The sequence below is a fragment of the Myxocyprinus asiaticus genome, chromosome 10, assembly GCF_019703515.2.
Source record: "Myxocyprinus asiaticus isolate MX2 ecotype Aquarium Trade chromosome 10, UBuf_Myxa_2, whole genome shotgun sequence".
NCBI classification, from domain to species: domain Eukaryota; kingdom Metazoa; phylum Chordata; class Actinopteri; order Cypriniformes; family Catostomidae; genus Myxocyprinus; species Myxocyprinus asiaticus.
Window position 1 is genome coordinate 47,406,245 of NC_059353.1, and position 25,814 is coordinate 47,432,058.

Consider the following 25,814-nt stretch of genomic DNA (forward strand, 5'->3'; position numbering starts at 1 on the left):
TATGCAATCGTATGTCACAGTACCTCAGAAAACAGTGTCTCATCATTTTCCACATGAGCAATTCAATCCTTTGCTGTCATAGGTCATGAAGAGCTAACAAAATTTAACGAAATATCAAAAGCCACATGTATGTTAGATCCAATACCAACTAAGCTCTTAAAAGAGGTATTCCCTGTAATCTCAGAACCTCTTCTTAATATTATTAACTCCTCGCTATCCTTAGGACATGTCCCAAGAAACTTTCAAATGGCAGTTATCAAACCGCTTATTAAGAAGCCACAGCTTGATCCTGGAGAATTGGCTAATTATAGACTGATTTCAAATTTCCCGTATATGTCGAAAATACTAGAAAAGGTAGTGTCCTCCCAACTATGTTCATTTCTACAGAGAAATAGTATATATGAACAATTTCAGTCAGGATTAAGGCCCCATCACAATACAGAGACTGCATTTACAAATGACTTGCTCTTATAAACTGATCACGGCTGCATTTCAACTTCAAAGACATTAGTCATTCATCTTAAAGTTCATACAAAATCTTTGTTTAAACACTGGCCCTTAACACTTACTTAGTTTACACATTTTAAACCATGACTTGCACTGCACACAAATAACTAATATTGGCAATGCTGTTTAGCCAAAGGGGAACTGGCCCCCACAGTGAGCCTGGTTTCTCCCAAGGTTATTTTTCTCCATTAACCAACATCTTATGGAGTTTTGTGTTTCTTGCCACAGTCACCTTCAGCTTGCTCACTGGAGTTCTAAATACAACTAATATTTAATTATTTCATTTCTATACACAGTTTACGATCATATTTAATCAAACTACACAATGATCACTCTAAGACTTAATAGATATTACGGTTTCATTTTCTGTTAATGCACGATTTTCTGTAAAGCTCTTTTGAAACGATGTATGTTGTGAAAAGCGCTATACAAATAAAAATGACTTGACGACTTGTATATCGAAATATGCGATTAATTGCGATTAACTATGGAAAAACATGCGATTAATCACAATTAAATATTTAAATCGAGTGACATCACTAATACAAATATATAAGTACTTTGAAAGTGTAGTAAGGTCGACTTGATTGTGTCATTCACAGTGCGTCATGGAAGTGAGAAGTCGCTGCAGAGCTCTTTTGCCGCAAGTTGTTAGCTGCGATACTCTGATTGGTCGATTTTCCCTCTTCAGAATCATGGGTAGTGTAGTTCTTCACCAGGAATCCCGCTATTTAACACAGTTTTTTAAAAAATGAAGTTGAAATAATGCAGACTGATGGCTTCAACAGAAGCATATACCATCAATTAACAACCTTGGAGCTCACGGTAGGTCTGTCTTTAAAGGTTTATAAGTTAGCATTAAAAATCAATTCACCTGTGGAGAAAATGAATGAGATTCAGTCGAAGCATGTCCAAACTTTGGTAGTCCATTTATGCTAAGACTGACTAAATGGTGTTGATATACCAAAGAAACAGTAGGATTGTGTGTGAGAAATTAATTTTCTCTCACCCTGAAGGACATTTCGATATTTTCTCCTCCCCAAATCTCCATTTCCTCATCATAGCTTCCAACGTGGTAGAAGTAATCTCTCGAAATGGAGAAGAGTCCCCCGGCAAATGTTGGCGTCCTGTGAGGGCAAATGCGATTACGATGTAAATTTTCCTAAAATTTAATGTTTTTTCATTAGACACAAAATGACTGAAATGAGACTGTGGGTGCTAAAATTTTTAATGGAAAACAATGAAATCCAATGCAGTTCTGAGAGTATTTCAAAATATACAGTATTTACTCTCTCTATCAAGTTATTTAGAAACAGTTCACTCAAAAAATTCTGCCATAATTTAATCATTCCTATGACATCAATGTTTCATGTGTGTCTTATCATTGATGTCAAACACATTTTGACAAATTATTTTATTTGTCATTTTTGGAGCTCAACAGCCTCAGTCTCCGTTCAGTTGTATTGTACAGAAAAGAGCAGCCTGGATATTCTGCTAAAAATCTCCTTTTGTGTTTTATGGAAGTCAAAACTAATTTTGATTTGGAACAACATGAGGGTGAGAACACAATTGCATCATTAACCTTTTTTGAGTTAACTATTCCTTTAATAGTGAGCAAGTGTAACTTGGATTATTGTAAACCAGCACTTTTTCTTACTTAATAGGGTACGTCTCATCTTTGCGCCTCTGTTTTTCGTGATCGGGAAGAGTCTCCCAGCCAAAGGACAGACCCCAGTCGAAATTTCCGCGGTTATGGTGCTGTCCGTAGGGTGATGGTTTCATGAACTCAAATGTGTTGAGGTCTATGGTGGTGATGTCAGGACTCACTACAGCTGTGGAGTTCTCTGCTATCCGAGCCAACAGGGGCTCAAGCCATCCGTGGAAGCATTCACCTGAAAAACAATCATATTATATTAAAAAAATGCTAAGCACAATGTTAGCTTTAGTCACCATTTACTTTCATTGCAATGAATGTCAAGGGTGACTAATGCTTACATTCTGTCTAACATCTCCATTGGTGTTCCACATAAGAAAGTAAGTCATACTGGTTTGGAACTACATCAGGGTGAGTAAATGATGACAGAATTTTCATTTTTGGGTGAAACTATCCCTTTAAGACTTTGAAGTCATTCATAGGAATTATGTAGAACAAGTTTCCTTTACTTGTTGCAATAGATACATTGATCTTAATCATAGAACAGAATAGAATATTATCGGAAGAAGTTAACCGGTTAAACTTGTTTGAATGCAGTATTGCAATAGGCCATCACTATGACACTGTTTACACCTGGTATTAAAATAATTTTCTGGGTTCAATACAAGTTAAGGTCAGTCAACAGCATTTGTGGCATAGTGTTGATAACCAAAAAAGTAATAATTTTGACTCGTCCCTCTTTTGCATTAAAAAAAGGTACTTACAATGTAAGTGAATGGTGCCAGTCCGTAAATGTTAAAATACTCACTGTTTCAAAGTTAAAGCCACAAGACATAAACAATATGTGTTTTAATGATGCCATTAAGACATCAACGTAAACCCTAAAAACGATTGTCAAAACAATGATTTAAAAACTTTACAGCTCAAATAATACATATGTTTTAAAAGAAGAATTAATGTAAGTGCTAAAATTGGCCCCATTCACTTCCATTGTAAGTGCCTCACTGTAACCTCGATTTTTGCCTTTTTAAAGAATAGAAGGGACGAGTCTAAATTATTTTTGTAGTAATCAGAATTATGCCACAAATGCTGTCGATTGAGCTTAACTTGTATTGAAGTCGGAATATTCCTTTAATATTCGTCTAGGGTGATATGATCACTAGGTGCTAGGTATTGATACAGATTACCAGATTTGATTTGATTCTGATTCACAAGCTCTTTTTTCCCAATGTTTATATGATTTGGTTCAATTCTGATTCATTTGGGAATATTTCAGATACAATGTCTACTTTGTTTACATATGAAAGAAATTATTGCTTGGTTAATGCTGTAAATAATACAGGGAACCTTTTAACTTGCTACATTACGAAAAAAAAAAAACAGGGCCCAAACTGTGCAGTCCAATTGCAATTCATTTAACATATATAATTAATCAACACAACGATTAAACAACCCTAACCCTAACCCCTAACCCTAACCCTGAAGTAAACTTTAAAGCTGCACTATGGAACTTTGGGCTCTTTAGCGACATTTGTGGTTGAAACATAAAACTGCAAGCAATTTTTTTTTACGTGAGGTGTTTCATCGCTGCTCTTCTGCGCGGATGAATCTCATGGTTTGATGTTACCTGGACTTTGCCTGTGATTACTCAAATATTTTCACCAGCAGAGCCAGAGTCATCATTACATGCCATTTTCACGTTGATTTTCATTTAAACAATTATAACAGAGATATTACTTGCTTTGAGGAAGATAGACAACACTCGACTAAAAACAGGATTAGGATTTAATAATGATGGGGATGAATTACTTAATTAAACATAAAAATAATATGCAGAAATATGCAATATAACAATTACAATAATAAACAGTTTCCTTAATCATTTCTATGGAAGTTATAATAAACACATTATCTATTAAAACATTATGAAGGCATGTTTCCCACGGTTTTTCACTAAATTAACACAAGGGAGTGTAAATTGTAATCACTGTCATTGATTTGCACATTTATACTTATATTTAACATACAATCATATATGGAAGCTTAATACAAATCTTATTTACCTTCATATATTTTTTACTAAAACATTTTTCTTTGTGAATGAACAAGGTGTGCAAAAACTACTTATTTTTTGGAAACCAGATTAATATTGCATAGTACTAAATTATTACTGTGGAACCCAGTCAAGTTTATTAATATTATATAATACTGTTTATTTATTATTTTAAGGATAAGATGTGTTAAAGATAAATTAATATACAGTTGCAATCGAAATTATTCAACCCCCCCAAGACAGTAGGGATTTACAAAGGTAAGCTTTTCTGATGACCCAGAATTTTTAAACTTTACATCTATATCAGTTGAGTGACACATTCAAAGTCATAGTGTGAATATATAACCTAATATTTCTAAATAGCAGGATTTTTAAAAATACAGCCATGTCATAATTATTCAACCCCTACTGCATGTAGCTGTTTCTTACATATGTAAGACTACACAAGTCATTGTTTTAAAATGAAATTAAGTCATCAATCTGCAATGGCACTTATTTAAGTTTTAAAATTTAAGTTTAGCGTTGTAAGCAAAAATGTATTTCTATGCAAAAAGTGCAATTAAAAATAAGCTGTCTCGAAAGCTAATAGAGGAGATTATTTCATTACACAAGAAAGGTCATGGCTAAAAGTACATTTCCAAGGCACTTCAATTTCCAACAGACAAAGTTGGCAGCACCAATCATACATTTTTTAAATATGGTACAACAGCAAGCTTCTTGGGGTGTGGAAGAAAGCAAAACTTCACCAAGGGAAATGTTGACTTGAATATTCAATAAGTAATTAGGAAAGACCTGTGGAGTCCTGGAAGAAGGTTTTAGAGACATATGACACTAAAATGAAAATGAGTTTTAGACCCATGGGTCAGCAGTACGTCTGGAGTAAGATGAAAAGGTAATGACAAGAACGACACCATCCCCACAGTCAAGCATGGAGGTGGGTCAGTCCTGTTATGGGGGTGTTTTGCGGCTGCAGGAATCGGCTATCCTGACTATGTGAGTGACACCATGGATTCTTTCAGGTATCAGGCCATTTTGGCATGAAAAATGTGATGCCTTCAGTGTGTAAATTGAAGCTCGGTGATCACTGGACTTTCCAGCAAGCAAGGATACATCCAAGTTGTCCAAAATCTGGTTCAGGGATACAGTAGGTCGTGGAATGTCCTTAAATGGCCCTTTCAGTCCATCATTTAAAATCCCATTGCAAATCTTTGTTGGGATTTCAAGGAAGCAGTGGCAGCACAGAAACCAAAGAATGTCAATGAGCTGGAAGCTTTTGCTCATGAGAAATGTGTAAAAGTTCTAATAGAGAGGTGTCCGAAGCCTGAGAACACTTACCTGAAACATTTATTTGCTGTTATTAAGGATAAAGGATGCTCCACAAATGATTGACTTTGGGGGTTGAATATTTTTGACATGACATTTGTGGAGAGAATTAGTTATTTTTTATTTTTAAATTGGGGTAAACTGAACTCTTTATTCTCAAAATCACTTAAATGTGTATTAAAAACTTGCTTTGACTGTTTACTGAGGTTTTAGTTGATGTGTTTTAATTCACATCACCAGAATGTCTTGCTGGTCAGGGGGGTTGAATAATTTTGATTGCAACTGTATTTCTGTCCTATTTATGTTTATTTCACCTTCACCAGGAGCTTTAATCATGAAACGGAAAGGGTCATGTTTGTTGGACAGTTATGAGTTTCGCATCTTGTGAACCGCTGTCAAACTCTCCTTTACTGTTCCACGTTTGTAGATTTGTATAATAACTTAATAACAGTTACTAATGTTTGGAATTGCGCGAATGCTTTAACCTGCAGTACTTCACAATGCAGGTGAACTGCGCTAAAAACACGAGGCCACGAGCCCCGCCGCCCCCGCACGTGCACACAGATCAACGTGTCCCCGGTTCATTCTGAAGTGCAGACAGACCATGTTTATCTGTCTTTAATCGCAGCCTTTGGCAGTTAAATAATCACATATGATCATATCTCCATTTTGATGTTATTTTGATGAACTATACAGCCCTGAAGGACTGTGAACTTAGTCTACTGATGCACTCTAAGAAACTTCATGGCCAAATAAAAGGCTCATTAAAATCATTGTGATATTCACGATAGTTACATTTTACATCGCCAACAAAATCATCGCGATTGTATCGTGGGTATTCGATGTATCGCCCAGCCCTACTATCTGCTAAAAGTGCAATGGAAAGTCATAAAATAACTTGTGCAAGGATGAATGATGTTCATAATACAGACAGCTCATAATAAAAAACATTATTGTAGGCTTACCGTAGTGAATCATGGTAAAACAAGAACAGGGTTTTGAAAATTGATTTGTTTTAATGTACTCACTCAAAAATAGTCTTTTGTTCATTTTAACCAAAAATAATCTTACGTAGTGCAGCTTTAACGTAAAAGATCGATCTAGGGATTTTAAGAATAAATACTGGGCTCGCTCAAATGAAGATCATTGCCTAAACATGCCTAACATGTAACAAACAAATGAAATGTTTCAAAGAGAATTTAATTTCATATGATCAGTGTCATTGCACTGCATTGTCAATATAAAAGGTGGTTAGAAATGGTTAAATATATTTATATATCAAAAACTTTAATCTTACATGTCTTGAAAAGTACAACATTAACTAAACAAACAACTAGATAGCACAATTAAGGTGGAAATGATCCACAAAACAAAGTTTGAATATAGTCTGTATGTTAAGCAGTTCGAGCTGAACTAATTGCAAAAGCTTAACACTTAGGTTTTGAACAAATCTAAGTGTTTCATAATATAAACAGAACTGTGTTCTGAACCAGTTTTAGTAATGATGAACCGCAACATCATGAACTCTGTCTGACCACCTCCCAGTCAACCAGCAGTGGACACAACAAACATGTTATAAATAACACCATGAATCATTAACAAGCCTAAACTCAGACAATAAAAAAGCATTACATTCTTTCCTATGGAGAACAGTTCGAACTGACCGCAGGTCTGCTTTTATTAAGAGACAAACCCAATGGCACAAGATTTCATAGTGGCTTTAAAGTGACTCTAGCACATTTGAGTAGGAGTGAAAGGCTTGGAAATGTCACATCTCTCATTTGACTCAATGTTTTCTCATGTCAGAGTTTGGATACTCACAGTGGGCATCCAGGAAGGTGAGGGTGTCTCCTGTAGCCACAGATGCCCCAAGAAGTCGAGCAGTGATGAGGCCTTTTCGCTCACGCTGACGTACCACATGGACGATGTGCAACTGTTTCAGATACTCATCCAGTTCGTCCTTTAATTGCTCTGTGAGAAACACAGAAATGTCAGAAGGTTGTTTGTGTGCAATGAAGGCATGCCATGTGCTTTTCTAGTTTTTGACTAATCGAGTACTTCACAGGTAAAACAACCAACTACTGCGAACTGCGCAAGCACTGCGAGGTCTGTCTGTGCTATTCTTTTTAAAATTGTTGATCTATTTCCAGCCTGATCTCATGAACATTACATGACTGTGGCTACATTTCTGCAAAACAAAATTACGTGCTTCATTACACGTTTTGTTGCAGTTTCCCAGTGAAATGTCCAGCGGGTGGCGCCAAAAGCGAGCGAAACGGTGCCGTAATCAGAAAAGGTTTTTAAGTTGAATGTTGGATGGAGGTTTTAATGAGTAAAATATGCATCCTTAACCTAAAACTTAAACCTAACCAAAAGTGTTCTATAAAAGCAAATGCTACATGAAAAACACATTTTCTGTTGCAACCACGTAATTTCATGTTGCTTCTAAGACACTTTCGTCTCACGTGTCAGCTTGCGTCTTTGGCTGGGTTCGAGGTACGGTCTTCCGAGTCTAAAGTCCAACACTCTATCAGGTGAACTACCGTGGAAGCTAATCACATTGGAATAAGTGTGTAAATGTAGGTGTGTCTATCATAGAAGCATTAAAATGTATAGTTTTTCAAATTATGCTTTGGAGTTAAAGTGTTTCAATATCATAACACCAGTAAAAGTGCAAAAAATAACTGTTTATAAAGTCATTATCAGCTGTTGTAGTCGTGATTTGTTTGAAAGTGAATTAAATGCACAGTTGTTGTAGCGCCTCTAGTGTTCATTTCAACAGGAAACGGTGTCCAAACATAGAACACGGCATGTAAAAGTCAGTTTGCAAAAATGTTGTTATAGTAACGTTCATTCTATGAGACTAGGTCAAAAAAATATTTTAACCTATTTTTAATATTGCATTTCAATTTCATAGCAAATTTCCATCAAATTGAATTGTGTAATTTTTAACAAAATTAAATTAATAAAACTTTAAATATTTTTATTTTTTTATTTTTTTTAAGATAGCTCAATTCAATTTGATGAAATTTTGTTTTGAAATTGAAACGCATAAATCTTTTTGCATCGGATGGATGTCTTTGGGCATTCAATTGTGGCTCAAGGCATGCTTTAAGATGCGGTGTAGGATTGTAAGTGTTTAATTTCTGCGCAAAAATAGTGATGTTTCAAACACTCTTAAAAATTATGTGGAAACTATGGGAATTACTGCATGTTGTGACCAAAATAATGGTAAACAAATACTAATGTTGTATGATTTTGTATTTATTATCCCAATCTGGTCTAACAGAATCACTTTGCAATACCTACATTTTTGTGAAATGACTTTTACGTGACTCATTGTACATATCGCAGCAGTTTCCTAGTGAAATGAACACTACAGGCGCAACAACAACAATTACTTTTATTCACTTTTACACAAATCATGAGTAAAACATCAGATAATCAGTTCATAAACACTTATTTTTCACCCTGTTCCTCACACAATGCTATCTTATGAGATCTAAACACTTTTACTATAGTGCATGACTTGTAAGGGGATACATTTTAATGTTTGCATTACATTACCAAGTACATTTTCAAGCTTGTTGGAGTATGATCAAATTGCACAGAAGCTCAACTGATAGAGCACTGCAATTGCGTTGCAAAGGACTGGGGTACGAGTCCTGAAGAGCACACAAGTCGACATGTGAGCCGAAAGTGTCATATAAGCATGACAAAATTATGTGGTTGCTTCAGCAATTGCATTTTTCATCTCACATTTGCTTTTTATGACACTATTGGTTAGGTTTAGGTTTAAGGTTTAGGGTAGGGAGGTTGGTTTTTGTGGATTTTAAACTCAATAAAACATTAGCCTTAAAAACCTCATCTGTTTGGAGAAACAATTAACTAACTTTTAGCGCCACACAGTAGACATTTCACCTTGGAGCTGCCGCGTTACATGAAACGAACCACGTAATTTTATTTTGCAAAAAAGTTGCCACATTCATGTAGTTTTCATGTGATCAGGATGTATGATCCTCTTCAGAATCATTCTGAGTCCTTCATTAGTAAAGATATAACCCTTAAACAGCAACAATCTTGCACCAGTTGAAATGAGAGCCAGCAGCACAGCAGGTTGTTCTATAGGTTTTGGCTCAGTCTGATGGTGAGCGTCGACAAACAGAACACTGGTCTTTCTCAACGGAAGCTGACAGTGCATGAAAAAGAAAGTAAGTGTGTGTGTGTAATTAAATTAAAAGAGAACGGTACAGAGGTAGCTGAAAGTCAGTTCCTTGGCTTTCATTCTCAAATGGCAAGCCGCCAACAGAGGAAGTTCAATCCCTGCGTGATCATGTCAGGGGACCGACTATTCCCTCACTGACTATAGACCAGGTGTACTCTAGTGCAGCGATTCTCAACTGGTGGGTCGTGACCCAAAATGAGTCACAGGTCTGTTCTGATAGTTTCATGAACAGCTGGGAAAAACAATGCCAAATGGAAATAATAAAATGCAACTAAGCACACAATTGTGCTTTGTAAAGATATTGAAATAAATAGGTTTATCAACAGAAGCGGGTCGTGACCACAGGTATATGTGGGGAAGATTCTTGCTCTGAGTGCAATAGGTTATGTACTGTATAACTGCAGGAAATTTTACATTATTCAACTCACCGAACACATTCATGTACTACCTGACAGAACATGTCCTTGCACTCTAAAATTGACTGGGAGATGTTACAAGAATGCTTTCATTTTCATAGTACTTTGGTTGTTTTGTACAATATTGCCAAAATACCAAAACAAAAGCAGTGATAAGAAGACATTATTATTATTATTATTATTGTTGTTGTTAATGATAATTTAATAACAATATATTAATAATATATTAATAATAGCATTTATATAACAATATATTATTATTATTATTAAGTATATAATATTATATTTTATTAATAATAATAATATTTATAATAAAATACAATATGTTATTAATAACAACAATAATAATTATTATTATATAATAATATTTTAACAATAATAATAATAATAATAATAATAATAATATGGTAATGCTTTACAATAAAGTTTCATTTGTTAACATTAGTTAATGCATTAGGTATCATAAACATATTAACAATAGATTTACGTATTCATCATTTATAAATCATGTTAATGTTAGTTTATAAAATACTATTGTTCATTGTTAGTTCATGTAAGTTCATAGTGCATTAACTAATATTAACAAATACAACTTTTGATTTTAAAAATGCATTCCTATATGTTGAAATTAACATTAAATTAAATAAGATGAATAAATGCTTAATAAGTATTGTTCATTGTTAGTTCATGTTAACTAATGTTGTTAACTGTTAAGAAATGGAACCTTATTGTAAAGGGTTACCAATAATACAAATAAAAAGTGCCAGTAATGGTAAACCATTTTACCATTTAACAAGACATCTTAGAACGAAAACCTAATGGTGTTTCTTAATGCAAAATAACCTATTCTTTAAACAGAGGATGACTGAATGATTTAAGTACCGGTTACAATCTAATGATGTTTTCAATAGAAATGTAACGCTGTTACACACACACGTCCATTGGTATTGCACACCATGTTCACGATCTGGCACACACTATTAGTGCGGACTAATACTGCATGTTACCTACGTGGCACTACGTTCAGCTGCAAGTGGGCCTCAGTTAGGGCTTGCTGCAATTCCATATTTGACCACAGATTCCCACTGGTAAAAAAATGAGGGGCGCTGTTGAGTTTGGGAAGGCAGCAGAATCTCAGCCCCACATTAGCTAACATACTGTACAAAGGTGTAATGGAGGATTTTGCTACATTACGACTTAAAAATACTATAAAAACTTATAATAGATACATGCGTCAGTATTTTGAACACATTTACGGGTTAACAAAGATTACATCATGGTATTGATCTGTTTTCAAGTGGATTAATATTTTGCCCATATAGACGTGCTGCGGCTGCTTATCAACTTTTAAAAGGGACGAGAAAATGCTTCAACAATCTTTGTTGTTGACATCAAAGGCCGTGTGTAATTATTTCTGCAATTATGTTTACATTTACATTTATTCATTTGGCAGACGCTTTTATCCAAAGCAACTTACAAAAGAGGAAAACATGTGCGAATCATATTAAGGAGACAGTGGTATGAAAAGTGCCATATTACAAAGTTTCACTAGCATCAGAATAGTATCCAAAACAGATTTTTTTTTTTTTTTTTAATGACTGGTTAAGTGCTCATGGAAAAGAAGTGTTTTTAGCCATTTTTTGAAGACAGAAAGTGAGTCAGCTTCATGGATGGAGTTGGGAAGGTCGTTCCACCAACGTGGTATGATGAAGCCAAAAGTTCGGGAAAGTGTTTTGGTGCCTCTTTGTGTTGGAACAACAAGGCGACGTTCCTTAGCCGACCGCAGGCTTCTAGTGGGCGCATAGCTCTGCAGAAATGATTTTAGGTATGCTGGAGCAGACCCAGTGACTGTTCTGTATGCCAGCATCAGAGCCTTGAATTTGATACGTGCATCAACCGGCAGCCAGTGAAGAGAGATAAGGAGTGCTGTAACATGCGCTCTCTTTGTTTGATTAAAGACCAGACGTGCTGCTGCATTCTGGATCATTTGCAGGGGTCTAACTGCACATGCAGGGAGGCCTGCAATGAGAGCGTTACAGTAGTCCAGTCTAGTACTGACAAGTGACTGAACAAGAATCAATGTTTTGTGATGCCGAAATTACAAACCTTTGTGTTTACGTTTGTACAATAGACAAATTTGGTTCTGTGTACGGTCGCCACTTGATGTCAATGTTTGTAAGGCGCCTTCATGCTAATTTATTTCCTTTCTCATTTTTTGTTCTCTTCGCCTTGTCAGAGATCTGGTTTTTAAGAGTCCACTTGTAACCCCCCAACTCAAATCCCCTCCACATTCTGAGCAACACTCCTCTGAGAACTTTCCCAAACAACTCTGTTTCCCGTAGTAACATTTTTCACGAGCCCAGCCTCGAGCAACCTGGTGTCAGCAGGCTGACAAGAATTCTGCAAAACGGTTAGCTTGAGTGAAACCGGACGCTCATTAAAACACACGAGCAGTCCCGCGGGGCTATGCTCTGGAGGTGAGTTACCATCAGTGCTGGCGTCATCTACAAGGATGATCTCTTTGAGCAGGAGTGCAGGGGAGGTGTGTAAGACAGAGTAGACGGTCCGCAGTAGTGTGCTCCACGCCTCGTTATGGAACACGATGATCACACTTGTGGTTGGAAGGGGTGGACAGCGTCTGAACGTCTGCTCGATGCATCTGTAAGAAGAAAAGCGTGGGATAGACGCAGATGGAGAGAGGAAAGGGGGAGATATTTTGTTCAGGACTAGGGATGGGCGATATATCGTTACATATCGAATATTCATGGTGATTTTGCTGATGATATAAAATCAAGCAGCATCAAAATCATTTTAAAGCATTTTTTATTTGATCACAGAAACATCACTTAAATTCACAGGGCCCGGGAAAAAAAAAAAAAAGTCTTATAGGTTGGCCCCCTCTCAACCTGTTTGGGGCCTAAATTTTCCTAAAATGACATTAAACCAGCAATACTTCCTTGTCTTGCAACTTACAAGAATTAGAGCGTTAAGGCAAATATGTTTAAATAGTGTCTCTAATTTAAACTTCTGTAGCATTCATTTCAATTAATCAGTTCATAATTTCATTCAATTATTTATTTGCGTTGTCACTTAAAGGAATATTCCGGGTTCAATACAAGTTAAGCTCATTCAACAGCATTTGTGGCATAATGTTGATTACCACAAAAATTCATGTTTATGTTCTTTAACAATATGCGTTAACATGATTTTAGTGTGACAAAAACACTTACTAACCTTTTCTGTGTAAAGTTATAGCCAATTTTACAACTTCATTGCTATGACAACGTAGCTCCAGAATTTGGCTTCAAAGACCCCGTGCACATCCGTGTCCCACATGAAAAGCATATTTAGCACTCATTAAGTCAAATGAATGTAGTAAGGTTGCTTCATCGCCTGACGGAAATGCGTACAGACGTGGCTGACATGAGAGTATTAAAATAAAGGTACATCTTAAAAAAAATGTCTATATCAATATTTACACGTTGTATCGATAACATTGGATCATTGGTCATTGGATCAATGCATCGATCCAGACTGATGGATCATTACACCCCTACTGTCAACTGAGCTTATCTTGTATGGAACCTGGAATATTTCTTTAAATAATGCACACGGAAATCTTAGTGTGGAATTTTACTTTTTTTTTTTTTAAATGTTCAATTAAAGCATGCATGTAGTTAATATTTCTGTTAATTGTTACATTGGTGCATTAAAGTGAAAATCATTAAATATCATTCTTCCATATGTTCTTTATTAAGTGAAAACATGTCTTGACTTTCATTTTGGTTACATTTAAATGATGGTTGGTAAGTGGAAAAAGACCCTTTTAAGCCATTTATAGCAAATATATAAATAAGGAGACTTGTATCAAATATTATCAGAAGGCTAAAAAATATTGAGCTAATTGTTTTAGCAATATCGGCAGGTCCTAACAGAGCACCGGCCACTTTTTCAGCTGTCTTGGTTCCGGAAGTGTTTTTCCCATTCATTTCTTCCAAAGGGATTTCATAAAATCCTTAATAAAAGAGTTCTAAGCCATGAACCAAACCAACCAGCTCTGAATTGAATCACAAGATTACAAGCTTTGATTTGAGGCAAAAAGTATTTGGAAATCAGACAAAAAGACAAAGGTACAAGACTGTGTACTAAACATCTTTCATAAGGGAATGAACTACAATCCCATGAAACACTGCAAATTATGTAAATCAAATGGAAAACAATGGAAATGTATAAAACTATTGATGTAAAGTTTATATAAGTTTATACCACAATTGTACAGAGCGGTTATCTGAGTTAACGTAGACTTTGTCAGTTCGAACCAGTCTGGCTATTCTCTGTTGACCTCTCTCATCAACAAGACATTTCCGAACGCAGAACTGCCGCTCACTGGATGTTTTTTTGTTTGTTTTTGGCACCATTCGGAGTAAATTCTAGAAACGGTTGTGTGTGAAAATCCCAGGAGATCAGCAGTTACAGAAATACTCAAATCAGCCCATCTGGCACCAACAATCATGCCACTGTCCAAATCACTGTGATCACATTTTTCCCCATTCCGATGGTTGATGTGAACATTAACTGAAGCTCCTGACCCATATCTGCATGATTTTATGCACTGCACTGCTGCCACACCATTGGGTGATTAGATAATCGCATGGATGATTGTTGGTGCCAGATGGGCTGGTTTGAGTATTTCTATGTACTCAATGTAAGGCATATTTTATTTACCACAGAATCACACCAAATCTTAACTATTAACCAAAACGCAGAATGAGATGTTTTTGTCTGCAAGCGCTTTTTAATGGTGAGTTCAAAGCAGCGCTCGACGCTGGCGTTGACGCTCTGACATGAATCATGAATGTGGCTTCACGATTGCTGTAAAAAAGCAGATAGCCACAGTCTACCGGCAGATTAATATGGTGGAGGATGAGAGTTTAAGAGATCTAATAATGCCCATTGCAATGAATATCCAACCAATGGGGAAACTAGTTCTTTCAATTAGTCAAACTCCCACTTAGATGTTGGGAAATGTTTATTGTTAATTGAATGGTGATATTTTAGTGCATTTCTGTCTTTATACTGTGGAAGGCTTTGTTTGAAAAATATTAATATAGCATTATATTGTTACATATTGTTTTGTTTTCTTTCCTAAAATGGAAATAAATGCATTTTAACAAGAAAAAAAAGTATATATAGTGTCAAATTTCAGCAATTCTGTGATTAATCATGATAAACTACAAAAACATATGCGATTAATCGCAATTAAAAATTTGAATCGACTGACAGCACTGGTATATATATTATAAAATTATACATTTAAAATAAAGGTTTTGAAAAATATTGGGTCTGTGGTTTTAAAAAATAAATAAAAATGTTTGAAGTAAAACGAAGAAGAAATATTGTGTATACTGTAAGATTCAGCACTTTTCAGTAGGGTCACTAATCAAATATAAGCAAATGGGTGACACTGACTACGTTAACTCCTCTGTACAAAAGGTCAGATTTTTTTGCTTCCATTGAAACCCCAAAATGCTCTTTGGGACATTCTCAAATCATGATCATCAGGTTTTGCACAAACTTGTGGAGTCCATGCCTGAGCTGACCTGAGACCTAACCAGCAATGTGACTAACCTCACACCCAATTAAATAATACTGCTTTAAACTGTGTTTGTTGAGGTCACATAAGCCAAAACGGCGGTACATACTCTGGAGGTCTCGTATCAGGCCCAAGGTCTCTGCTAAGTGAGATCCGATCACTGGCGTACAAGTTAAAGCAATGCTTCTCCTCTCCCCTCTCTTTCTCTTTCTGCTCAGCTGGACCCAGATTCTCAGTGTGAAAGGCCTTTCCGGAAGCCCCCGGGGCACTGGGGTTCTGCGGGGGTCTTTCCAGGACTGGTCTGAGTTCGGCGGCTGTGTAAAACCCAGATAGACAGGCCGTGCTGCCCTCGCCTTGCTGCTGCCTCATCGGAGCTTTAATCTGCATCTTTGGCATAGCCTCACGGAAGTTATTCATCGCGCCCATCACCATCCCAAAAACAGCGTCCCGTTTCACCGCAATCTCTTTCAGCCAGGGATCGTCTTGGGGGTTCTGACTGACCACTTCTCGTTGCATTAGAAACAGGAAGGTCACAAATACTAATGCCACGATGGCAAGCTTCCATGGGTGCAGTCGTCTGCGCAGAAGTCTGCGGAAAAATGTCATTTTTTTGTGGCAGAGCCAAATGGGAGCGTCGGAAACAAAGGTTCACCTGGCACACACCCTGTGCATAACATCACCGGCTCTCACACCTGTGAATGGGAGAGAAAAGTGATGACACATAGATTACACTGACATATGAGCAGCGTCAAAACCTGAGCAGACTACTGCGAACACTTTAAAAGCTAAACACTTCTGACAACTGGTTTGCAGATGGAAAAATCTTGAGACAGTTTTACTCCAGTTCCAGTTCTGAACGTCCAACTTCAATATTTGCTTTGATATATGTAAGGCCCTTTTAGATGGCTGGGTAACCATTCTACACATGAGAGAAGTAATTTTGTAAACTTAATTTCTTTAAAAACATCCCCTTGAAATAAATTTAAAAAGGAACTTTCCAAATAATAAGCTATTTGGTGCTTTTAACCATCGGAAAAATAACAGTCAAGTGTTAAATATCCTTACAATTTTAGACTTGACAGCTCTATCTTTTTAAAAATCTAATTTTAACCCTAGAATGCATACAGGCGTCCAGTTTTTTGGGGGGATTATATTTTCATATTAAGTGCTTTTTTTCATCTGAGAATTCCTCAATTACGGCATGTTTGCTCATTTGACCCAATTGTTTTCACATTAAGTTTGCTACTTTATATTTTTTTCTATTTTACTTTTATACTATCCCAAGTTGACATATATGTGGGTCAAAGGTGATATATTTCTTTTTTTTTTTTTTTCACCTGTTAAAGGCCTATACATATGTAATTACATTTAGGCAATGTTAAATATTATGTTCATGCTCAGACCTATATTTAGTAATAAATAAATAAAAGTAAATAGCAAGTTGTCATTTGGCAGATGCTTTTAACCAAAGTGATTTACAGTATGATACAGTAAGCCTATATGCAGAATAAACAGTAAATTATGAGGTTAAGTAGCCTACACACCAAAAAAAAAAAAAAAAAAAAAAAAAAAAAAAAAAACAACAACAAAACATATACACAAACACACACTTACACAATCAAAATGATCATTAAAATGTATTTTCATTGACAAAACATGAAGTGTTCTAAACAATATGCATCTAAACGTATGCATTTTTGGGTTAAATTAATCGCTTTAAGACTACTGATAATTTATTATTATTATTATTATTTTATTTTTATTTTATTTTTTAAATCAATTTAAGGACTATAACACGATCTATACGGTCTAAGAAACGGTTTCATGCGAAATGTTCATATCTCACCTCAAAAGAAACATTATCTAGCTCAGACAGTGGATAAAGTGTTGGACATAACCTACCGTCGGCGCTTGAAAATAATGCAAGTAGGGCCTACATATCCAAAATGTCTTTTGAACTTCACAGAGACTCTCGAAAAGTTGAGATGTAGGCTGTATCTGATTTCTGCCGTGAATCCAAAGTGTAATAATCTCAGCCGGACTTCCGCTTCGTTGGATCCAGGTGCGCTTCTCTCAGGTAGAGGGGCGGAGCGTGCGTAAACGCCACATGTTCCTTTCATTCATCTCTCAGAACCCTTCTACATAGATTAGCCTACAAGTTTAGCATAAAATAGCATAACGCGGCAGTCCCATAGACATACACTTGCGAGTAGACAAGAGGCCGTTTTTTTTCAATGGATGTCTATGGAGGAATTACTTCATTACGCTGAAAAAACTGCTTTTGTGAGGAAGCAGCTCATCTCTTAATAAACTGACCGCCTGTCCACTAATCTTCAACAGGTTTTACACTAAACTACCCTTTTGGAGTGAACTACTTGTTAAGCTGACTACGATAAAATTGCTGTTTTAAAAGAGAAGACGCGGAAATTTTTGCGACAGGTAGGTGTCAGTTTACGACTCTCCCCTTTCGTTTGTATGGTATCCGCAAACGGTGACTTACTGTCGTAACACGCTATTTATTAAAAACGCGAAGGTTGTTATATTTTTCATAGAAGATCTCTGATCTCAAGGGTGCGTCCAGCAACTTCAACGCCAAGCATTTAAACAATGTTGCCATCCCACATTTAAGTTGCCCAATAAATAACGCTTCAACAATACAATAGTAATAAAAAATCAAACAGAATAGGGGAAAGGGATAGTTTACCAAAAATGAAAAGTGTCATAATTTACGTACCCTCATGTTGTTCCAAACCAGACTTTCTTTCCTCCGTGCATGAACACTTTTTGCATCCATCAATGCTGTTTCTCAATTGTTTTCCCATGTAAATATGTACTAGACAGACGTATTTGACCATTGAGCAGTCGCGCTTCGTTTTTAGACACCATGTCAAGTTAAAAAGAACTTCAGCTGTAAAAAATGCGAGATACCTGCGTTCGTGGTGCTATGTCTAGATTTCGTTTTGTTTTTTAAGCGCAAAAATGCGCTCAGTCTGAACGGCCTTTTAGGGAGTAACCATTCACTTTTGGAAGAAAAAAAGTGAAAAGTCAAAAAAGTGACTGAGGTTGATATTCTTCCTAACATTTACTTTTGTGTTTCACGTAAGAATGCAAGTCATATGGGCTTGGGGGTGAGTAAAGGATGACTGAATGGGGTGGGGGTTAATTGAGGGGTGAATTAATAAATAGCATTTAAAACAAAATGCAAGGACTTAAAAAAAAAATCAACATAAAAATATTTAAAAAAACAACAATAATAATACAATAAATAAATATGTAACAAAAACAAAATATTAAAAATACATTGTTCGGCTCTTAGAGAAAAGAGGATGTGTGAGTTTTTGTCCACGGATTTTAAAGTAACCAGATGAATCTAAAAATATAAAATGCTAATAAAAATAAAACCAAAAAGATCATGAATTTGAATTAATAAAATCACTTAATAAAAATAAAAACAAAACACGAAGGTTATTTGTATGCAACAATAAAATAAACCTATTAAAAATTAAAAATAATTAATTAAAAAAATAAAAAAGTAAAAACAAAAAAAAAAAAAAGTCCGGAGCATTGTTGGTCTCCCGGAGAACGGAAAATCTGTGAATTTAGCTGGAAGTTTTTTTTTTTTTTTTTAATCCCATTGATTTTAACAATCGTAAATGGATTAATCTAAAATCTTATTAAAAATTAAACAAAAAACATTATTAATTACCAAAAACTATTACTTAAAAATAAAACAAAACACAACGATTATTTTTATTCAACAATAAAATATAAGTATAAAAATACAAAATAATAAATAAATATAAACAATAATCAATCAATCAATTAATCTCCCAGAGCGTTGTTCGTATCCGAGAGAACAAAATCTGTGAATTTAGCGGGAAGTTTTATTTTTTTTATCCCATTGAGTCTGACATCTTAAAGTAACCGGTTTAATCTAATATATGAATAAAAATAAAACAAAACCGATTGTTAATTTCCAAAATACACTTACTTAAAAAACCCCGGAAGGATTATTTTTTATTCAACAATAAAATAATATAAAATATTTAATGAACAAATCTAAACAATAATAAAAAATAAAAAAATAAAAAATAAAAAAAAAACTCCCGGAGCGTTGTTCGTATCCAAGAGACCGGAGGATCTATTGTTTTTCTAGAAGAGTCTATTAAGTTTTAACCGGATTATCGCTCCGCAGCGATGTTGCTAGGAGACGCAGAACGCGCTCGAACCGCATCGAATCACTGAGAAAAGCGTCTCAATATCAAAGGATACATGTAATACGTTATCTGCAGAGTTATCCACAACCAAAGGGTCCCATAAATGAGATTAACAATGTAAAAATAGATATGACCCATCGCCGGTTTTCTTCTTCTTCTTTTTTAAAGCGGTTCATCCGTAATCACTTGGACAAAAACGTCGTGCAACATCTCTGACGTCGGTGATGTGTGACATTTGAGTTTGCAGCGATGTATAACTCTCTTAGTCACTCACTTGAAGCTGTTACCACAAAAGTTGCCCCTATTAAATAGAATATAGATGTGGAAAACGTACTTACCAGACAAGTTCAGCCTGCGAGGATGTTTAATCCACCGTGTCCCGTGCACATGGGCTTCATAAAGAGCGTCAGTGTTTGTGGGGCAAAGAAAAGAAACCGGACACGAGAAGAATACCGAGGCTCAGAGTCCTCATCTGCAGGGTATAGCCCTCAGCAGACAAGGATACCGACTTAAAACCTTACTTTCCCCAACCCAGTGTCCCTTTGTGCTGAACCTCACTATATACTGTAGGAGTTAAGTGAGAATGACTTCTGAGTTTGACATGTGCTTCTGGTGATGTCTGAAAGTTTATTCATTTGAGGGGTTTATTGCACAATTTAAATTCTTGAATGTAACCAGGCCATGCTAAAGTTTACTGTGTAAACCTTACAGAAAATTCCTGTCTGTGTGACTATTTGTTCAATAGAATTTAACCCTCAGATGCATGGATTGTTAAATTACAAGGGGGGAAATCATTAACTTTAATAGAATATATTCATTCATAATTATGTATTTGGAGAGTTACACATCTGTCCACTGCAACAAAAGATATAATGGTGTTCATACATTCAGTTGTTACATTTCTGTTGTCATAAATCCAAATATAAAAAAACACAGTATTAATACAGAATATAAATAAGGTACAAAGGTATCAGCCATGTTGGTTTGGATGCAACAGCACACTCTGAATGGTAAAAAAAATGGCTTTTAAAGATCTGTCCAGATGTTTTAAAGGAATATTCCGGGTTCAATACAAGTTGAGCTCAATCGACAGCATTTTTGGCATAATGTTGATTACCACCACAAAATAATTTCAACTCATCTCTCCTTTAAAAAAAAAAAAAGAAGAAGCAGCAAAAATGGAGGTTACAGTGAGGCACTTACAATGGAAGTGAATGGGGCCAAATTTTGGAGGGTTTAAAGGCAGGAATGTGAAGCTTATAATTTTATAAAAGCACTTATATTAATTCTTCTGTTAAAACTTGTGTATTATTTGAGCTGTAGTCTTTTAAATTTTAATTTTTACAGTCATTTTTGGGTTTCAGGGTTTACGGTGTTACGTCTTCATGGCAACAATGTTGTAAAATTGGCTATAACTTTACACAGAAAAGGTTAGTAAGTGATGTTATCACAATAAAATCATGTTAACACACATTTTTTTTTAGGTCTGTCAATCGATCAAATTAATTACATGATATACCGATTAATCGCAATTAATCGCGTACATAAATATTTGCTGAGAAAGCTCCTCAAATAACGATAATTCAATATATAATGATTAAATAATATATATATATTACAAAAAAATTATACAGATAATTAAAATGCATTACAATATTTAGGCACACAAGTCGAGCATTAAAAAAAGACAAAACAAAAAGTGGCTTTAGAATGCAAAGTATTGTTTATTTCCATATTACTGACCATAAGCCAATCATTGGCCTACAGTTCACAGTAATCCATTTTGCGATTGAATTCGTCAGTCAGTCTGAGATTTATTATGAGGGCTTGTCTAAGAACATGTCAATGTACACCTGCGTCAGACGGACGCTTTTGGAGCGTCTCAGTTGCGTTGCGTCATAAACATAATGTTTTTAGGTCGCTGTGTCAAGTTAAAAGAAGTCTGAAACTTAGAAAAATACGTCTTGAGATCCCTGCCTTCAGATTTGCACTCCACCAAGCTGTGTTTGTACGCAAGTACATGTTCTCATCTCGTGCTGTCTGCTCTTGGTGAGTGTGGTTTGTTCTCTGTATAAGCTGCACATTGCCTATACAGTGAGTTTCGCTTACTGCCCCCTGGAGAAAACAGTTGGTACTCCAAGCTTGAATTGCTCAGATATAAGGAATATACCTTATTACGGTCCAGGGACATGATTAATTCCATTCCTTTTTTTAACACGTTATATTTTATAAAATAGACAGCCCTAGTTTATTTATTTTAACTTTTGAAATAGTTATTATTTTAACGTTTACGAATTGGCCCCATTCACTTCCATTGTAAGTGTCTCACTGTAACAGATTTTTGCTCTTTTAAAACAAAAAGAGGGACGAGCAGAAATGTATTTTTGTGGTAATCGACATTATGCTACAAATGCTGTCGATTGAGCTTAACGTGTATTGAACCCAGAATATTGTTTTAAGGAGCTGTTCATTTGTGATGAGCAAATAAATGGTGCTTTAATTCTGCCCTCAGTTCAAGGAGGAGATTTTGGGACGAAATCCATTTTGAAAGTTAACATCACTATGCCCTATTACTCACTCTAGTAGAAGACTTAAAGTGAGCACTATGAAGGGAGCAGAGAATTACTCATACTTATGTGTTTACAACACTATACGATTATGAAGCCATATGTCCCTCGCACTGTATTTTCAATTGGAATTTTACCTTGATAAGTTGAATAATCAATAATCAAATAATCAAATACTTCAAAATGTGCCTCTTTGTGTCTTTAATTCACATTTATTAAGATTTAGGTCATATCTCGCTGTGGTGTTTGATAAAAACAAACAAATAAGCAAATATGGAAGTATTGCAAGGACTCAATGGGTGCAAAAAATGCCATTTGGAGTTAAGAAGTCAATTGTTATTAAAGGAGAATTTGTTCAAAATTCAGATTTTAATTTTAAAGGTGCTGAAAGCAATTTTGCAGATTACCACAAATAAAATGTCTCAAACTGACAGATATTACTGAAATAGGTGTGCTGAGAAACACAGCTGTCTCTGTGACAGAACAAGGCTTATTAAAAATAAAATCCAGGTGAGTGGCCCACCCTCTTCTTGCTAATCAGAAATGCTTATTTTGCATATTCAGCTTGGCTGACATTGGATTGGCTGACATGTCTTTGGAGGGCGGTGTTTTGGAGAGAGAGCTCCAAACTGCTTACAGCACTTCGTAACATCTACATGTCTGAAAATAATTGCACCATTATTAATGCTTGTTTTTAATAATAAACACTGCATGTAATCATATCAACACGTCTTATACTGATGCTCATCAAAGCACTTGATATGAAATCATACATATAATTACATTTAATCAACAACACTCATGCACGCACGCACACACACACACACACACACACACACACACACACACACACACACACACACACACACACACACCACATTGGTCATTAAGTATATCATGAACTTAATTGCCGCTCTTGCTTTGTCCAATATGTCTTTTCTTATCCGTGGGTAATCTGGATGTGCGTCCAAGACCTGAGTGTGCGAGACATTAACACTTTATAAGCTCAAAAAGGAACATAATATAATGTATCCCTCTCACAAACTGCTTAGATATCAGAGCTCATTGAAGGTCAGTTTGTAGAGATACAAATGTACAAGACGATTTCTCAAATACTCACCTTATGACATACATCTATTGCATCCAATTGCTATACAATTCTATTGTATGACTTCAGAAAAAATAATCAATTTTATTTACTTCAATTTGGTATTACAATTTCTCATTTTATTTCTTTCCATTCTCTCTCTTTCTTTCAATAATGCATTTTATTGATAACTATTCTTTCTTTCAGTAATTTATTACAATTCAATCTTTCAATAATTTATTACAATCTTTATTTCCTTTCAATTATTTATAGCAATTATTTATTACAATTGTTTTTCAATTATTAAATGTTGTCTTTCAGTTCTTTCAATTTATTACATATTGTTCTTTCTTTCATTCAATTACTTGCTATAATTCTTTATTTCAGTTATTTAATTTAATTATTTATTAAAACAATTATTTCTCCTCTTTCTTTCTTTCATTCTCTCTTTCTTTCAGTTATTAATTACAATTCTTTCTTTTCTTTCAATTATTTATTATAATTATTTTTTTAATTATTTCAATTATTACAATTTTTTCTTTCAATTATTTATTACAATTCTTTTAATTATTGCAATTATTTATTACTATTTGTTCTTTATTTTTGTCTTTTAATTATTTATTACAATTCTTTGTTTTCTTTCAATTATTTATTAAAATGTTTCTGTCTTTCAAAATTTTTAATTATGTATTATAATTAGTTCTTTCTTTCAATTATTTAAAAGATTAAGTTTATTTAACTTTCATTTATTTCAATAATTTATTTCATTTTTTTCTATTTTTCAATTATTTATTACAATTATTATTTTGATTATTATATATTTTTTTCTTTTAATTTTTTCAATGTATTACATTTTTTTCTTTCAATTATTTATTACAATTATTTTAATTTTTTCAATTATTTATTATATAACTATTTGTTCTTTTTTCTTTTAATTATTTATCACTATTCTTTTTCTTTCTTTCTTTCTTTCTTTCTTTCTTTCTTTCAATTATTAAAAATGTTTCTATCTTTCAATAATTTTAATTATTACAATTAGTTATTTTTCAATTATTTATTACAAGTTTATATATCAGTCATTTACTTATTTTAATTATTTATTTCATTTTTTCTATATTTTAATTATAAAATTTTTTTTCTCATATTCTTTAAATAATTTATAATCATTTTATGTATCTTTCAATTATTTATTTCAATTAGTTATTCCAATTAGTTATTTCTTTCTTTGTTTCTCTCTTTTTATTATTTATTACAATTATTTCTTTCTTTTTCATTAGTTCACTGTCACCTTGTTGTGGCGCAGGCATCTCTTCAGAAGCTCTCCTGCCATGTCATATTTTCCTGACTGGATGTAGGTGTCGGCCAGCAGCAGCCAGCTCTTTTCAAACTCATCTGCATCGATGATGTTCCAGTTCATCTTGCCAGTTCGTTTGAGCTGGTTGCGGGCTTGAGGTGTCTGCTTCAGGATCATGTAGGCAGTAGCCATGGCCAGTAGTGCAGGGACATAATCTTTCTGTACAGCACAAACAGTCAGCGGTGGAAAATAGCTGTGAAACATGCAAACCGAGGGTCTTTGTTGTGACATTGACATGTCTGAGGTTGTCAATTTATGTGTTTTACACACACAAAGCTATCGTGTGGCTTCAGTACACTTATTGAAGTGCATATTCTGATGGACAAGATATAGCACAAAATAGTGTTTCATTGAAGACATTTCATGGAAGAAAGTTATACGGTTTGGAATCATTTCTTGTTGCAAAAAATGTTGCTCAGAAAAAAGACAGCAAATGCAACTTAGAACTAACAAAAGGTTACTGAATATCATCTAAGTTTGCCTTAAGGGTGTGAGTCCAGGTAAATACAAAAGGTGTGTGCATGTGTGGGTGTGTGAGTGTATTTAATACACACAACCTCACTGTTTGCGATCTTGATGAACACATTAAGAGCTCATTCCACGTTTTCTGTTTGGTGGCCAGACAGCAGTAGTTCTCCAGGATGCGCAGCTGCACATGCCCTGCAGGAGTCTGCGGCTTCAGCTCCTTTAAGAGCTTCTCTGCTGTTCTCACGGCCAGCTGCTCAGACTCCTGCTTCTCTGTAGAGTTCCTGATCACAAACAACCAATCGCACCATTAGTGAAACTGGCTGATTTTTAAAATATAGTAAAAAGTATCA

The 25,814-nt window shown here is 34.9% G+C and overlaps 1 protein-coding gene and 1 pseudogene across 2 annotated transcripts in view; both read right to left on the minus strand.

Moving 5' to 3' along the window:
* LOC127447642 (polypeptide N-acetylgalactosaminyltransferase 3-like) overlaps positions 1-20,474 on the minus strand; it is a 36,650-nt gene extending 16,176 nt beyond the window's left edge. Inside the window, exons 1-6 of one of the 2 annotated variants that reach the window (XM_051709599.1) lie at positions 20,327-20,474; positions 15,881-16,463; positions 12,665-12,837; positions 7,359-7,508; positions 2,165-2,399; positions 1,517-1,634 (exon numbers count right to left, since the gene is read on the minus strand). In XM_051709599.1, the coding sequence (XP_051565559.1) occupies positions 1,517-1,634; positions 2,165-2,399; positions 7,359-7,508; positions 12,665-12,837; positions 15,881-16,377 (1,173 nt within the window). In that variant the 5' untranslated portion in view covers positions 16,378-16,463; positions 20,327-20,474. Of the gene's footprint in view, positions 1-1,516; positions 1,635-2,164; positions 2,400-7,358; positions 7,509-12,664; positions 12,838-15,880; positions 16,464-17,673; positions 17,800-20,326 lie in introns of those variants that run through there. The other variant, XM_051709598.1, reaches the window with a different exon arrangement.
* Positions 20,475-21,135: 661 nt separating this feature from the next.
* LOC127447607 (tetratricopeptide repeat protein 21B-like) overlaps positions 21,136-25,814 on the minus strand; it is a 46,050-nt pseudogene continuing 41,371 nt past the window's right edge.